The sequence below is a fragment of the Sylvia atricapilla genome, chromosome 6 (genome assembly GCF_009819655.1).
Source record: "Sylvia atricapilla isolate bSylAtr1 chromosome 6, bSylAtr1.pri, whole genome shotgun sequence".
In the NCBI taxonomy this organism is placed as follows: domain Eukaryota; kingdom Metazoa; phylum Chordata; class Aves; order Passeriformes; family Sylviidae; genus Sylvia; species Sylvia atricapilla.
In genome coordinates, this window is record NC_089145.1 from 49,625,483 (window position 1) to 49,642,931 (window position 17,449).

General features: G+C 37.4%; 1 protein-coding gene across 1 annotated transcript in view; it reads left to right on the forward strand.

The window, feature by feature from the left end:
* WDR25 (WD repeat domain 25) overlaps nt 1-12,781 on the forward strand; it is a 60,123-nt gene extending 47,342 nt beyond the window's left edge. The window contains exons 5-7 of the mRNA XM_066321888.1: nt 8,710-8,880; nt 10,955-11,095; nt 11,478-12,781. Coding sequence (XP_066177985.1) covers nt 8,710-8,880; nt 10,955-11,095; nt 11,478-11,699 — 534 coding nt within the window. The 3' untranslated portion in view covers nt 11,700-12,781. The remainder of the gene's footprint in view (nt 1-8,709; nt 8,881-10,954; nt 11,096-11,477) is intronic.
* The last annotated feature ends 4,668 nt before the right edge of the window (nt 12,782-17,449 follow it).

Here is a 17,449-nt window from a genome sequence, read left to right on the forward strand (position 1 = left end):
GCATCCCTGCTTTACACAATGCAAACCTTGCTGACGTGTATAAATGAATCTTTTCCATTCAGTTTGACAGTTCACTCATGGTGCAAGGGAAGTGAGTGAGTGGCTTTGTGGTACTTAGTTGCTGGCTGGGTTTAAACCACGACAGAAATGTGCAGTAGGTCATTAATCAGCTAGGCAGGCATTAAAAAAAAAGGGGGAATATTGAAAGATACTTACTGCTATCCCTGTTCTGTTGAGCAAATAGACAAAATAATTTCAAATGTAGCACTGGGTATTAAGCAAGACAAAGAATGAAAGAACAATAAGGGAGTTTAAATCTTTAGGATAAAGCTAAGCAACATACTTCAGAGAAATGAATGGATGGCACAACTTGTTAACTGCTTGGTGAAATGTAAAGTATACAGCCATCTCAAAATTACAGACACAAGTAATCAAAGCCTAAAAAAAAAAATAAAAGAGGCAGCTGAATACCCTGTAGAGATTTATTACAGTGGTATTTCTTTCTCTTTGTGCTAAATCCAGTTTTGTCTCTCTGGTAAAGAGATTATTCTGGAGATTTTATATTACTGTATAACAGATTGACTAAACTTATGAAAAATTTGGAGAATGTTTATAGAGATTTTATGAAAAGACCAGAAAACCTGGAAGAGAGCTGCTGTCTTTAAAAAAACCCAACAATCTGCTGTGTTGACCAAGGAGGGAGCATCATATTGAACAGCTCCCATGGGATCTTTGGACCTTGGAGCTGAACCTAGATAAAGCCTGTAAAACCCTGTAAAAAGAAGAGTTCAATAACCCCAAGACCTTAAAGTAGTTATGTATTTTAGAAGTATTTCCTTCCTCTGAGCTTTGGAAAATTTTCTTAAGATGTTCAGCACAAGCCAGCACAGCCACCCTTCATTTTGGCTGATCTGCCAAAAAATTTTCAGACAGGATATAATATATATTCCAATCACTTATTCTACCTGAAATTTTAGTATTCCTTGAAATACCAAAGAGAACAAAAGGTTGAGATTTGTATCCTTTAACCCAGCAATAAGGACCTTATTGTGTTCATTAAAATAAATATGACTACAGGGAAATAAATATGACTACAGGGGGTTTTTTTGTTGGTTTCTTTTTGTTGGTGAGATTTTTTTTTCTTTCTTTCTTTCTTTTTTTTTTTTTTTTTTTTTTTTTGTTTGTTTGTTTGTTTTTGTGGTTTTGGTTTTGGTTTTTTGGTTTTTTGTTTAAGTTTCTAAGCTTACACAGATGTACTATCAGAGAATGACTACAACTGTAGCTCTCTAAAACTGATAAAACTTTTAAAGGAGCCGAAGTTCATTATTTGGTGAATGGTCAAACTGCATTGAAACAATGTATTTACATGTGTCAGCAAGGTTTGCCTAGTGTAGAGCAGGGATGCTCTTAGCTCTGGTGAAAGGAGGGACAGCAGTCAAAGCTTACATCTGAATGTATTTGTTTAAAGTTTCTAAATGTATCAGTTTAATTTTTTTTGAGATTTGCATATTTTACCTTTTATTTCTATTCTGCTTTGATGAAACTTAATATTTTAAGCATTAATGAAATTTAATTTTTAAGCATTCAGGAACTGATTCTTTATTGTGTCCATACAGAAATGCGAGGGACTTTAGAAGTGGAGATCACTAACAACCTTTTTTTGGACTATTAAAAATAGAGGAATAATTTACTGAGCTGTTGGATATAGTCTCTTTTTGATCTCTTGTCTGTTGTTGTTCACGTGTCCAGTGTCACAAGCTAGTGAGGTTTGTTGGATCTTTGGCAAGAGCTATTTGTGATCACTGTCAGAACAGCAAGTCCTGATGAAACACCACACAGTAATCTGGAGAGGGAATAAGTGCAAGGTGACAAGGCTGTGGCTCTGATCCTAAAGCATTATTTGAAGCTCTTAGACCTCCATAAATGCAAATCCACTGATTATGTTAAACAAGGAGGGAAAGAGAGGAAGGGCATCAGGTAGAGGAGACCCAGTAAAATATACCTGGACATTGAACAGACTTTGAAGAAAAGATTAGTTACAGATATAAAAAGAAAAGACATTTTAAAAATTATATTATTTAAGGGAAGGTTGGTTGTGTGAGATTTACTTGATGTCACTTTATGATGCTGGACTTTGATAGAGCAATAAGAGAAGCTGAGGAAGGAAGGAATTAACTCTAGATACTGTAAAATGAGAAAACTGGCTAAAAGTGATGTCTCAAGAAAGGAAACTGTCTGGAAGGAATTAAATGAAGTGGTTCAGGCATGACTCAAAATGGAGACAAAATTTATTATTTTACTTTTGGAAAATGTTTGTTAAAGAAAGACTTGTGCTAGCACAATCATCAACAACAACAAAAGCCAATTGAATATTATGCAGGAAAAATAGCAACAACTTAATGGAAATTGAAAGAATACAAAGAAATAGAAAGGTTCAGTCATTTGGGATTACAAACAAAATTTTGTCATGGAAAGTTTGAAAAAAATTTAGTATAAAGTCAAGGCAAATTGAAGGGAAACATAGATTTAAAGATTTACACAGATTTACCCATTTTTAAAATTGAGATCTTATAAATATAAAACAAATTAACTAGAAAAATATGTTGGGAGCTCCTATTTCAAGCTTTTAAAATAAGTCTTGAAATGGACTGTAAATTTTTTATTAACAACAGAGTTAAAGGCAGAGGACTAACAAGTCCCCTTCCCCCATCTTGGTTTATTACTCTGAACATTACTTAGCTACAAAATTACAGCTATCATCTACAACTTTATGCTTAAAAAGAAAAAAATTAAAGAGATGCTTTTTATGTTGGTGAAGTATCTCTCCATACTTGAGTTTATAAAGAAATAAGCCCAAGCTGTTAAAGCACAGTTAAAAAAATTAATAGGTTCAAATGCACTGCATTTGTTTCCTTGGAAACATTCTATTGCAGTTTCTTTCAGATGAGATGCAGTCATTTTAAGTAGCATGTATTTAGGAGACCCTAATGAATTTGTCTCTGGATAGCATATAAATATGAAAAAAGGCTGTAGAAACTGGTGGAGCTACTTGCACTTCTGGTTTCTATAGAAACAGCCAATACATTGTCATGTACTGGTGGTATTAGGAAGAACAAGGTAATTAAAATAAGATGATATATGCAGTGCTTTAGATACCTCAAGTTATTCTTCTCAGAGAAATCCTTCCTGAATCCATGGACCAAAGTTCAAAGAAATATGGTGGGGGTATATCTGCACTTGCATAATTGCATTGGCTTTTAATTATTAACATTCAGGGATCCTTTCTGAGTGTGAAGGCACGTGTTATGTGTCTGTGGCACAGAGGTGAGCAGTCTGCTATGTTTATTTGGGAGCCTCATACGGTGGCACTGCAGATGCAAATCCTACACCTGCCTGTGGACAATCACTCCTGTGCATCCAGAGGGACTGAAACGAGCTAGGAACGAAACATTCCTTCTTTTGGAGTGGGAATGCTCAGGTGAGAAGCTGTCAGAGAATGGCTGTTACAGTCGCAGCCCATTTCTAGACAGGTTTTACACTCCCAGGAGTGACCATTTCTGAAGAGCAAGAATAGAAAAGCACAGCAAACTTCTTTATTTCTATTCCCAGCAATGGTTACCTAGGCCTCTCAAACATAGAGGTTGGGGTTGTGGAACTGGTTGTGCTTGATCTTTTTACAACTGCAATTTCATTTAGCAAGGAATTCAGTTTAAATATGTAATGTTTGAAGAAGCATCTCGTTCTGTGTGTATTGAAGTTGCCTTCTGCTCTTGTAGTCTGAAGTCTTATAATGGATGAAACCACTCACCTTCTCCGTGCTGCTCGGACTTTATTTCAAATTCCTTCAGTTTCCTCTCAGTCATCTCATTTCTGTAGTAAGAATTTCTTGGTTTTGTATTAAAAACTTTCTGTGAGGAACTCACAGAAAAGCCATCCTATATCTTCCTGTATCTTTCCTATATGTGGATTTCACTTCTTAACCCATTTGAGATGGGGAGATAATTTTAAATAAAAAAGTCTGATGGGATTTTTTTAATATATAAATGACTGACGATTTCCATCACAAGATTTTTCTTTTCTTGTGCCTTTTCAAGTGATCTAAAATTGACTTTAGAAAAAGCCAGTGTACATTGTTCATATCTGAAGTCAATACCAGATTAAGGTTAACCACTTCTTCATCTTAAAAAATCTTCCTTTCCTTTTAATTATTCTCAAAATCCCTTGATAATCTTGAGCTGTATCTCTGAAAACAGAGCAGTTACAAATGGGCAAAGAATTAAATAGTAAAGAAAAATAGGGGTTTTTAACTGCATGAAGAGAATACAAGAGATTGATGCAAATGGTTTGCACTATAATAGATAAAACCCCCTTATATTTTGTGAAAAAATAACCTGTTCTTTAAGTTAAAATATACTTTTAGTTACTGTTAATAGTGTAGTACTCTTTCACAGAGGAAATTTAATCAGTCCCCCATTTAACTAATTACCCAGCATATCCGTAGGAAGAGTCAGGTCCGTGCCAAATCCCGCAATCTAAAAAGGTAGGACAAGAAATGAAAGAAAAAAATGCCAGATTTTACAGGTTGGAAGCCATGGATCTGACTGATAAAGGGTTTTTTTGATGACCAGCCATATTGCCTGTAGTCCTATTAGATTTAATTTGAGACCTCCTCTCCAGGTGGCCCAGGACAATGACTATGAAAGCATGTTTTTTTCTTGTCACTGGCATAAACTTTGAGGTGCTTTTTGTAAAGTGCATTGCACACAGCATACAAGTGACCAGCACAGAGTTGGGGCAAACTGCAGCTTCTGAAATGCTCATGTGGAGGCTTTGAGATTTCTTGACAAACAGAATACCAGTATGTGCATAGTATGTGCTTAATGCGGAGAAGTATTATAGAACACCCATCTGAAATATATGCCTTGAATTCAGCATCACAGCTTGATTTTCGTATCACCAGAACCATAAGAATCTGTTTGAAACTGATTTAATTTGCTTAAATTACCTTTCTTTTTGAATTCCTGCAGCCATGAACTCATGCCTTGTTGAAGAAGCTTTGTTACTATGTTGAATTGTATTGACACCAGAAATGATTAGGCCTTCCTTTGAAATTAATTCTTTTATGTCCATAAAATTCTTAGATTGAAGAAGTGAACTGTGGTTTTCCAGTGCTGATGGGTGATAAATCTGCAAGTAGGAAAAGCGCAGAAGCTGTTATTAACAAACTGAAGCCAGCAGGGTAGGCAAACTTAACTGGTGCTTTCCTCAGAAAAGTTCCTCAGGCATGTAATGAATTAATTGCCTAAGGTAGAACAAAGCAAGTTTAATTATGAGTATTTTCCTGAGCAGGGATGTTTCAATTAGTTATTTTTGAAAGCTGTCTTTATGGGGCAATTGAAATACTATGTATATCAAGTTCCCAGCTGCTATTCAAAGTGTTAATTTACTGTTCTCGAAGTCAGTTCCTTCTGTATGGTTTGAAGATAAAACAGCATGTTTTTTCTGAGGTAATTATCAAACATATAGAAAAAGAAGGTCTTTTGTACTAATTTGGATAGACAGTTCTCTGTTGCAAAGCTCGGGTACACAGGCAATTTGGTTAAATATCCTATTAAATAACAGACAAACAATTATTTAATAATTACTGGTGAAAATGTTTAAATTGATAGTGGCAGTTTTTGTAACAGCCAAACAGGTTTTCAGCAAACATTAAAAGTATTTGCACATTACCAACTTCACAGTGTCTTCTTTTACCTTACCAAGAAATGTCTGTTGCTCCAAAAATTGTTAAAAGCAAATCCAAAACCTAAACCCTTTACAACGATGGACACAACTTATGGATGGATATGTACCCACATTTCACAAGTTTGGGGTTTTTTTAGATGATGAAGATGTAAACAGTATGTTTGTGATTTTTATCTTTAAAACAAGAAAATATGAAAAATCCCTACCATGAAGATCCATTTGGAAGTTTGTTGTCATTTATTCTCTATTTTGTTGTTCTTAATTTCCTAGCACTAACTGGCTTTTTCTTCTGGCTCTTTGTCCCTGTTTCTACACTTTTGCTGCTCCATGCTCTTGCTCCTGCTGACTCTGTGGTTGGGTCTTGTCACTTCTCAGAAGGTGCCTGCTGCTAAGTAGCTGCCTACTCAGTCTGTCAGGGTGGTTCTGCCTTTTGTGTCCACTTCCTTCAATTTAACTTCATTCTTCTCCTGCAGTTCCTACAGCTGTCAGGTTTCTGTATGGTTTTCATTTCTCATCCCAGCCAGCTATTATATTTTGTGACAGTTTTTCTCAGTTTTGGGTTTTTTTTTCGTTTTTGCTCCTACAAAATAGCTTTATTTTCTACTTTACTAATGAACTATAGACTTCCTTTTATAACTCTGTGAAGAAATATGCATGGTGATTTCTCCACAGAGAAAGTGGAGGCTATAAATATGGAAATATCCCTTTTGGCTTTACAAAGTTTAATTGCTTTGTATATTATGCAGATTCTGAGGCTGTAAAATCTGATGAGAGCAAGTAACACATTTGTATATTCACTGTCTTAAAAAAGCAGGCAGATTGCTGAGAAATGTGCAAGTTTTTGAGTGTGCAGGTTTACATCTTGTTGATCTTATTATAGGATGTGTAGGGTGCTTGCATGGCTAAGGTTCTTCACCAGATGCAAACATGATGTGTCTAAGCTGTGTATTTCACAAAAGCTGTGAAAAGCAACTGGAGCAGCTGCTGCTGCCATCCTTCTACATGCTGAGATCCCAGGAAGCTGAGCTGGAAGGGACCTCAGGACATCCACAAGTAGATCATCACCCCAAAGCAGGATCAGCTTTCCCAACATTTTCCCAACAGTCATAGATTTTTTGAGTTTGAGGCAAGAAATCAAGAAGTTCTCGTGCTGTGTTTGGTACTTGAAATGATTTTTCTTTTATTGGTGAAAGTGTAAAACAGAGGTATAATTTAGGATATTTCACTGTGACACCTGAAAATTGTTTGGTGGCTATTAAAAAAAAGATTTATCTGCAAATTCTCTGGGCCCTGAAGTCAGTAGTCAGTAAGTATATAAGGAGTATCAGGTAGGCACTGAACTGCCTCACAAAGTTGGGAGTCATTTCAGGACAATGCTTCAAGTACTTTCTCCACTCTATTGGTTTTCTAGTGACATTAGAAGAAGGACTAACCTCTGAATACCCATTGGAAGTGCAGGCAGCTATGTTTTTAGCTATGTAGGAGAGAGAGATATTCAGATATTAATAACTAGGAGTCTTCCCATGTCCTAGTTTCAAGGATCGCCATATTCAGAGAGATGATTTGCTTTGATCTGGCCACTTGCCTTGAAGTTTCTCTTCACTGGAGGCAAATCAGAGAAAAAAAGAAAGTAAAAGTATTGATTTGCAAAATTCAAATTAGACAACATAGATACAGAATTTCATGAAGAAAGATGGAAAGGAAATTCAAATTGTTCATGTATTCCTTAGAATAATTAAAAATATCTCTTGCTTTATAAGATCCAGCTTATAGGCTGTTAAAATATTCAGAATCCTGTGGCTGATACCCATTTCTGTGTAGATCTAACTCACTTTTTGTGCACAATCAGAGTCTCCCCAGGTGTAACTTGTACCCATTTCCTCTCCTCTTTTCCACATAACTCTTTGTAAGACGGGAGTTTCCATCATCTTTGTAGCCACCCTTTAAATCTGAAACTTGGTCTCCTCTAAACTATTTTTCTCAAGCTGAGCAAGCCCAGTTCTCCCTGCCTTTCCTTATGTGGCAGTTTCCCAGTTTTTTGAGCATCTTTACTGCCCTTCTCTGGTCCCTCTTCAGCCTGTCCCCATGTCTGTTTTACAGTGTGGCCAAAACTGAACACAGTGTTCCAAACGTGACTTGAAAAGAGCTGATGGGAATGGTACAATGCCAATCTCTGCTAGTGATGCCCTTGTTGATGTCCCCGAGCACCCAGCTGGGTTTCTTTGCTGCAGCTGCACATTGTTCACTCGTGTTGAGCTTGTTGCCCATGAGGATCCTCAGGTCCCTTTCACCTTCTGGCTGAGCACACAGCTCCAGCTCCTCCTGGTTGTTCCCAGGCTGTGTGTGTGGTTTGCAGACCCCTGAGGTGCTTGGTCTGCTGGTTTTCATCTTAGGAGGCAGCTAAGGAACATTTGTTGCTGCTCTGGTTGGCCTGGCTTGTCCCCAGCTGGTTGCAATGATGTGTTTAGTGTTGCCACTTTGGACACCCCAAACTCCCTGAGTTCTTCATTTTAAAGCCCAGCTCACTGAGTGTGACAGCTTGCTGCCAAGGATTCTTTCGCCTCTTCTAATGAATCCAGAAGAGTTCATAATATTGAAGAGAGTTTGTGTAGACCCAGCTTCACATTGTGTTGTCTGAAGCTCTTTCTGGATCTTACTCTAATTCCTTGGTAGTTTTCAACAGACTCTTATGTATATATAAATATAATATACAAATTGTACAAACTGATGCTTTTAAAATATAATTTAATTTTCCTGTATATTGATTCTTTATGTACATTGACCAAGCTATTTAAAGCACTAGTATGTCAACATTTTAAATTGAGTTACCTTTTGATGTTTAAAAATACTATGTGATTTAATGTACTATGTGATTTAATGGAGATAATTATTAATACAAAGAGAGAAAACGTAGGTTATCAGGATCTAATCTGTCAAAAAATAACTATCTCTTTTGTCTACTAGGTGTTGAGGGTGTACAAAGCTGCAGTACAACAGACTTTGGATATACTCTTCCTGGCTGAAGGAAGAGAATTCCTTACAAGCACAGATGCAGTGAGCCGAGACTCTGCTGACCGCACCATCGTTGCCTGGGACTTCCAAAGTGCTGCAAAAATCTCCAATCAGATTTTTCATGTAAGATTAACAACTACTGTTGGTCGGGTCATGATTTAGTATTTCATACCTTTCAGTGCACTAAAGAAAAGTGTTTGATTTTCAATAAGGTCTTGTGATGTATCAGATGCCTTTTCATCTAAGTGGGTGGCTTTCTTTGTTTTTATACTTGACACTTAATTGTTATTAAAAAATAATTCATGGACATCTCAGCTATATTTAGGCAAAGACTCTGCAGTGTCTTTGTGGTTTGCTAGTGGTGCATGGCAGTAGCTGCTGTAGTGCAGTGTTTCTTTTCCTACACTCTTTCATACATTTTTCATCAGCTGCAATGAGAGCTATTGACAAATTGAGTTTAATATTCACATAGTAATAGCAACCTGATATGTGCATATAGGTACCTAATATAGAATAATCACAGAAGCAAAATTTGCATTTATCAGTGCAGGTGCAGTATTTCTCAGACATCTAACCAAGCAAGACATTTAATGGACTAAATTGTCTAGAAAGGCTGATGGCTTCAAAGGAGATTACAAAGGCAGTTAATAGAAAATTTCAACTCTCTGGGTGTTTTTTGAAAACCTAAGTCTAATATCCTTGTAATGTAATATGATTGGATTGCATATAGATGTCTTTGGCTGAAATGAGCAGTACTCTGCTGACAAGAACACAGAGTTGATGATTTAATGGGATTGTTTTGTGTTTAATTTCCAGAATTGCGTCTTTGTACAATATTGGATCTATCAATACCTTGGATAGACAATAGGAAAGGAAAAAGGAAATAACTGTCAATATATAAATTACAGACCAGAAAGGTTCAGTATCAGGGAGTAACAAAAAAACATGGCTACAGCATTTCCGCAACCCCCCATTCCCCACCCCAACTTTTCTGCACTGTGAATAAACAAAATGTGGTGATGACTTTGCAAATTCTGCTTCACTTTTCTAAATTTCACCTTTGAGGTGGGAGTGATCCCCTCAGCTTCCAAACAGATTAAATCCCAACAGGACTTGATCTATTGCTTTTCTGCATTAACAAATGAATAGTTAACAGCTCTAAAAAAACCCATTACTACAACATACCCAGCATGACAGCACTGTGCTCCTGCAGGTTGTATTGTGCTTTCTGGTCCCATATTCCAGACCCAGTTTCTCTGCAGAAACACACAGTTGCACAAATACTTTACAGTACCCAGAATTTCCTTCCCAGAATTTCACTTCCAAATCACACAACAAAACCAACCTGGTGTTCCTCCCTCTCTACCACACAGCCCATGGTGTCCAGTGGTCACTGTCATCCTGGTGTTCTTCACCTGCAGATGGATCCTACAGCCAGAGCTCTCATGGCATCAAAACTCAACACTGTCTTTAGGTTAGGCTGAAACTAGAAGAGGTTTGGAGCTGGTGGAGGCCTTGTGAGAGCAGTTGATTTCTGAGGGAGTCACCATGCAGAGTTTTGAAAGTAATCTTAATTCAGTCTTAAATAGGAACTGTACAGTGAAGCCAAGTCTTACTAATTACTGCAGATATTTATGAGTTTGTAGCCAGCAGCAGCCCACATCACTGTCATAAGGAGGCTAATAATGATCCTTTTTTGTCTTCTTTTTTTAAGAGTGGGATGGGGAAAGGTGTCTGTTTCAATCAGATGTTTTCTGTTCCTGTCAGTCTGGCCAGAACTGGAAAGATGGAGGATTTGAGAACTGTACAAAGTAGCATGGAAAGCATAGTATGGTTGTGGAGGAAGGGATATGGGAGAAGAAGATTCACTTTCACATTCAAACTTTGGGTTTCCTTGAGCAGAAAGAGAATTATGGAGAATCATCTGCTTGGAGTTACCTTTCTACAGCTGTTCTGCAGTATAATTATGGCTCAGAGAGACAGGGAAACAGGGTAGAGGTTTGATTTAGCATTTGTCCTGATGTAAAACTTCCAGTGGTTTGTAGTGAGGTTAAGCATCTTTATTTAACGTACATATGGAGATGACTTGTCCTTACCTTGTCCTTCATGGTCTCTCAAATATGTCAAGAGATAACTTGAATCACTTGAACTAATCTTCTCTTTGATACAACAAAAGTTCCTTTAAAATCATTTTCAGGAGCGTTACACTTGCCCAAGTCTGACCCTGCACCCAAAGGAGCCTGTGTTTGTTGCTCAGACCAACGGGAACTACATGGCTTTGTTTTCTGCCCAGAGACCCTACCGAATCAACAAAAAGAAAAGATACGAAGGACACAAGGTATCCTTCCCCACCAGGAACTCAGTATCTAAGTTTAAAAGGAAGATAGATAGCAAAGCACCTTTGCTTTTTAATATGTCTGCTAATCGTGTTCTATTATAAATCAGTGATAGATATTAATTGGCTTAATTTGCTTTCCCATGTGCCAGCCTATTTTGAATCATAGGCACTCTGAAGAAATAGTTATTAGAAGACTTTATGAATGCTTAATGTCTTGATTAAATAAGTTTTTGATATAGCTGTGTCTTAATAAACACTTGGAGAAATCTTTAGTATATATTTATTTAAAGATATGCAGGTTCTGTACTAGATTAAATTCCAGTATACCACAATGAACTTTTCTAATCAGCATCAAGAGTTACTCTGTTATTGTTTTTCACAGGTGGAAGGATTTGCAGTGGGCTGTGAATTTTCTCCAGATGGAACACTTTTGGTGACAGGAAGTTCAGATGGCAAAGTGTTTTTCTACAACTATCATACTTCAAGGATTATTCGCACTTTGTCTGCACATGAAGAAGCTTGTGTGAGTGCAGTATTTCACCCAGTCCTGCCATCGCTCCTTGCAACATGTGATTGGGCTGGAGAAATCAAGGTCTGGCAATAACAAGCAGAATTACTTTAGGATGTCTCTCTCCTGTTAGTCTGTCAGAGGCTTAGGAAATAGGCCAGAGTATGGCATGTGAAATCCTGTTGGGATGTGTTGTAAGCAGGAGAGAGACTGTTGTCTTTTCTTCTATGACCTCTGTGTTTATGCTTTCATAATGCACTTAAGATGGTTTTGTGGTTAGCTGTTGAGCAAAGAAGTGGTCCTACTCTCTCCCTCAACCCTGGAGACAAATTTTTCACCCTTTTGTGTCAGTCTTCTGGTGCTCTTCCAGTCCCATTCTGCTTTGAGCAAGCACCTAAATTTAAGAAAATCATTGCTCTTTTTATGCATCTTTTCAATGTAGCTTTCTTAGACCAGGGTTTATCATAGAATTATAGAATTATTTAGGTTGGAAAGGACCTTTAAAATCATTGAGTCCAAGCTTTAACCCAGTACAGCCAACTCCACCACTAAACCATGTCTCCTAGTGCCACATCTGCAAATCTTTTAAATATCTCCAAGGATGGTGATTCTGCCACTTCCTTCCGCTGGGCAGCCTGCTGCAATGCCTGACAACCCTTTGGCTGAACAAGCTTTTTCTATTACCCAACTTCAACCTCCTCTCTCCCAACATGAAACTGTTTCCTCTTGTTCTCACCAAAAGTTAAGGACATACTATTTAGCAGAGGATGATGTTCAGATCAATTAATATATATTCCATCTTCCTGAGATGTTTTTTCCCACTTTTTTGAACTAGTTTAGCTCCCTGACCTGATCACTGGAGGATCAGAGAAGCAATACTGTAGTTCAGGGCAAAACAGCTTCTATGCCTAAGAAGGGGGAAGGTCACAGGGCAGGTGGGAGTGCTTTTTCTAATAATGGATAGCTCAACTTACTGTGAAATGTCTTCTGAGAGTTCCAGGGAAAGGTGTGACACATAGCTTGAACCTAATTTTGAAGCCAGTACATTTGTGGTTTTGAAATCTTGATGTTTAAACTTGAAATTTAAACTTTCATGACTGTATAAAAATAAAATATGTATATTGAAACTATGTATAAATATTTTTATGGAAAAAATAAACTTTTTTTTTTTTTTTAAATACATGCTATCTCTGTTTACTACTTTACTCCTATTATTCTTGACAAGTTAGTACACAAGCTTGTGATGGAATCGATGCTTGGGGGGTGAAAACACTTAACAGGTTACACTAATTTATTGCAAACACATATGCACTTCTCCCTAGCTCTTGATGTTGTTTGGACACAAAAAATTATCATCATGCTATTCAGTCCAAGGGAGGGTCTTTGGCACTCAAACAGGAGCTGAACTATTCTTCAGCAAATATAAAGTTCATTAGGCCCTTACTGTGTATTTACATATATAGAGATTATTTGTAAGAGTATTTTAAATTTGTGTTCCCTGCACTTGGTTCTAGAAAATACTTTATTTGCATGTGTGTGTATATATATGAAAAGTAGTATGTCTGTGGATCACATAAACCATACGTATTCCTAATCATGACTCCATATGAACATCTGTTATCTTGTAGTGACTGCTGTAAGCTTGTCTTGTCTTTGGTCTGGTTAGTCTATAAAGGGGTTTTAACATACACAGGATAATTGTGCTGAGTAAATTGTCTCTGTCATGGAATCCAGAAACCATGATTAGTAGCAACTTTTCCTTTGTAGCATCTTTTTATTCTTCTGATTTTTCATATTGGAACAAATGCAAGAGGTTTCTATCCACTTTTTGCATGCTCAGTAAAAAAAGATTTTCAGAGAAAAATTTTCAGAACATCTTTGTGAACAGCAGATTTTAATTAATTAATGAGCTTAATTTACTCCACTGGTTTGTAGCTTAGGTTCCTTATTGCCCGTAGTCAGAAATAAGCCTATACCAAGACTGTGGGTCCAGTTGTATTGTTTGGAGTCTGGACTAAGATATTGTGCCTGCATGGTTTTAATCACCTTTCCAACAGCTATGACAGGTTTTAACACAGGGCATTAAATTTAAGTGAGTCTTGCAATGAAAAAGCAATTTTTTCTTTTCTTCCCAGGTTGCCCTTTATTTCTTGCTTCCTTGTTCAGCAGTGAGCTGTTTAACAGGAGCCTGAAGTTTGCACTTTTCCTCACTGTGCCTCCAGTACACAAGCCAGCTGTACCTTTAAATAGGAACTTGTTCAGTGGTTTTAGAGTTACTCCTAATTCAAGCTGTAGGATCCTCACAGAAGTCAGAAGGAGGTCAGCTGGAAGTGAAGTAGCCCTCACCTGTTGCTAGGCAGGCTGAGTCCCAGCTGCACAGCATTTTCCAAGGTGGTGGCCCTGTGTTCTTCCCTCCTGGTGTTTTAATTCAAAATTTACGGTTACCACTTTAAAACTTTGGGCAGCCAGGTGTGTCTTATATGAAGGATGGGCAGCACTGTAATTGTTCCTGTTACAAGTTGGTATCTATCTCCATAGGAGATTATCTGTTATTTTGTTAAGTACAGCCTTAGGAAATGCCACTGAAATAAATGTGAGCTCATGGTAGAAATGCCTTCTTGGATGAGGCTTCAATTTATGTGAACCCTTCCCTCCATCTGAGTGAGCTCTCAGCACACTCAGCCTCAGTGAGAGCTCATTTGGGTAGAGGCAGGGTCCTGAGAGAGCAGTCTTTGGGAATCGTTGCTGAGAAAAGTAACTGCATTTTGTATGATTCCCCATGTTTTTGCTTAAGTTTAACTTGTGTGCTGAGGCGTCATTCTGGTGTCTAGAATTTATCCTCCCTGAAATTGTCTTCCAGCTATAAACTGTAGACTGTTTGAGGGGTGGACAGGGAGGAAAAAACTTTAACTTGATTAAAGGCAAGAGAGAAAATAAATGAAATTTGAAATCGTATAATCTAAAGGAATATTGAAATTAGCATTGCATTTGTGTCAGATTTCCAAGATGGCTGGAGTTTAATTACTTAGATGATCCAGTCAAAGGTTTTATAATGCAATGAAATTATTTTCACAGCATTATCTCCTTAAAATCTTTTTCGAATATAAAACTGATTAAGACATAGACTGAAATTTAGTCATTGAAAATATTTTAGAAGAGTGGTGTCAATTAAGTTTTCATTATGATTCAAACACAAATTCTTCCTTGTTATCTTATGTAATGAACTGTAATGAAAAAATATCCACATTATTCCATCACTCTGCAATTACCAAATACTGTTTGGGCTGCAAACAAGGATTATTATGGTCAGATCAAGCTTTTAGAATGTAATGAATTGTTGGTTAATTAATTTTATTCATAACATTGTAATGTATAAATTTCTGCATCTTGCTTTAGGAGAAATTCTTTTAGTTCTATATGGGGCTCTCTAGGGCATCATTTGTTAGAGCCAAGGCAGAGTTTTCCAGCATTTTGAAATGGTCTAGACTGTGTAGATAAACAAGCCAGATTAATTTTAATCTATTTTTTACTGTACCAAAAAGTAATAATGCCAGTCTCTACCACTTTATTATTTGCTACTGGAGCATTACTAATTTGGGGTGTCAGAGGATGCAAACTATTCAACTGTCTTTATCTCAAAAACCTGCTAATTAGCAGACAGTTATTAGAAGCATTGTGTTCACTCAGCTGAAATACTGTTGGTGAGTCACTATATTTCAGCTATTGGCTTCATCATAAAAATAAGGTATGGCATTACAATGGGATTACTCTTTCTGTAGGGGACAGGCAGCTGTTAAGATAGAATACTACAGCAGAACAGAACAAAAACAGGTAGATCAAAAAATTGTGGGCTCTCAAATTACCCATTATCCTTACATAAGGGTTTGGCCTGCATTCTACTGAAAATATTTGCTCTTCCTTCTGCAGCTAGCCTTGATCTCAGTCTCTTAATCCCAGCTCCTCCTAGTCACTGCTTGCTTTCTCACCATTTAATTTTCATTTTTTCTGTCCTTGTCTCAGCATCTTGTCTTCTGCATTTAAAGGTAGCAGTTCTATGTGCTTACACCACATTCATCTTCTCTTTTATTTTTACTGTGTTCTGACTTGAGACTTTCAGGCTTTCATTTCAGCTGTCATTAGAAAGGCAGGCAGAAATCCCAGAGCACTCTGCACTCCATTCTTGCCTGTTTTCCAGTTTTAATGAGGCTTATTACTTTTGGAGAGTCTCCCCTTTTCTTAGCCTCTCCTCTGTCTGCTTCTCTGTCTACCTTTGATTACTGCTTTACTGTCTTGCAGATCCTTTTTAATATATGAGTTCCTACAAGGTACCTTGTCAGGAATGCACTTTTGTGGGGGAAAAAAAAAAACAACAAAGAAACCTCACCCACCAACCCTCAGAGTTATTTCCACTTACAGTGCTTTAGCTCACAGTGTGCAAACTGCATTGCCCTCGAATTTAAATGAGATCTGCTCTAAGACCATATTTAATATGCCTCAGATGGTGGGACTAGACTGGGGATAGTTCAGAGTATCCCTTGTTCCTCCAAATGGTTTTACATTAGATACTGTGATTTCAGAAGTGAGACAAACTACACGTTTACTGCTGTTGGGCCTGACTACTTGCAAATATGAATGTAGCCTCAGGAGCTTCAAAGAGTCTTTGGTGTTTTCCCCTTTCTTTGATAAATTTCTCACTGCTCTCTTCATAACTAACCACTCTGTGCAAAGTAGCCAGAGTCTGATGCTTTCACAGTTCAAAGAATTGAAATGCAGGGAGTTAAGTTATGAGGGGAAAAAAAGGCAATTTTAGAGGTGCTTGACCTCCAGTGGCAGCAAGATGAGCTGGCCCTGCCCCAGAGCTGGATGAATCCTGCCACATGTGCAGAGTGACTCCCAGCTGGGACAGGGCAGCCGAGCACAGGATAGGAATGATGAGTCTCTGGAAGGGGGTAGGCCTCCCTGTACTGGATTTAGGGGAGGTTTAATGGAACTCAGCTTCTTCGTCTCCCTTTCCCAGTCCCTGGATATCCAAAACAAGCTTATTTAGAAGCCTACCAGAAATTACCTAAGTACTGCACAGGAATGATGAAGTTTCATCCAATAGTAATTCTCACTACATTTTCACAAATTTGCATTAAGTGCCTCTTTAAATCATTTTTTTTTCAGGAAGACTTTGGAGAGGGTTGAAGTTCACCAAGATTGAAAGTACCTGAATTTATGGTCCAGACAGTTTCAGCTAGATCCATTTGTCTGCAATTTCCTTCAGCAGGGCAGCAAAACTCAGGTAACATCCTGAGGAAGATTTCTACTGAGAAACTGAAGTGCATCCTTAGAAGAGCAGCTTATGTAACAACTTGTGCTAAAGTGTACCTTCTCTGGTACAAACCAGCTTACATTGAGAAAGCAATTTCCTCATGTTCAGATTAGTACCACTTGTTTATAAGTAAGTAGCAAAGAATTGCCTCTGAATATCATTTAGATATATCTTCACCATGAACTATGTTACTTTTATGGTTTATTACATAACCACCTCCTTTGATGGTTTGCCACTAAGAACTGTAAGTAAATTCCAGAGCTCTTCCACCTCATGGTGGAAGGAAATTATTTAAGCTGAATATGAGGTAAAGAATGTTATAGCTTACACATATGTTATAAAATATATATATATATAATGGAGCAAATGAAATATTTTGATTAATTCTCTTTCCTTGCTTTTTTAATCCTTGCTAAGGCAAGTTCTTGTTTTTTAAAAAAAAATCGTATAAAATAAGATAAAAGATCTATTACCCCCAGCCAGTCTGGATGGTTAATTTGCACATCTTAGCTATTTGTTTTAATGCATACAA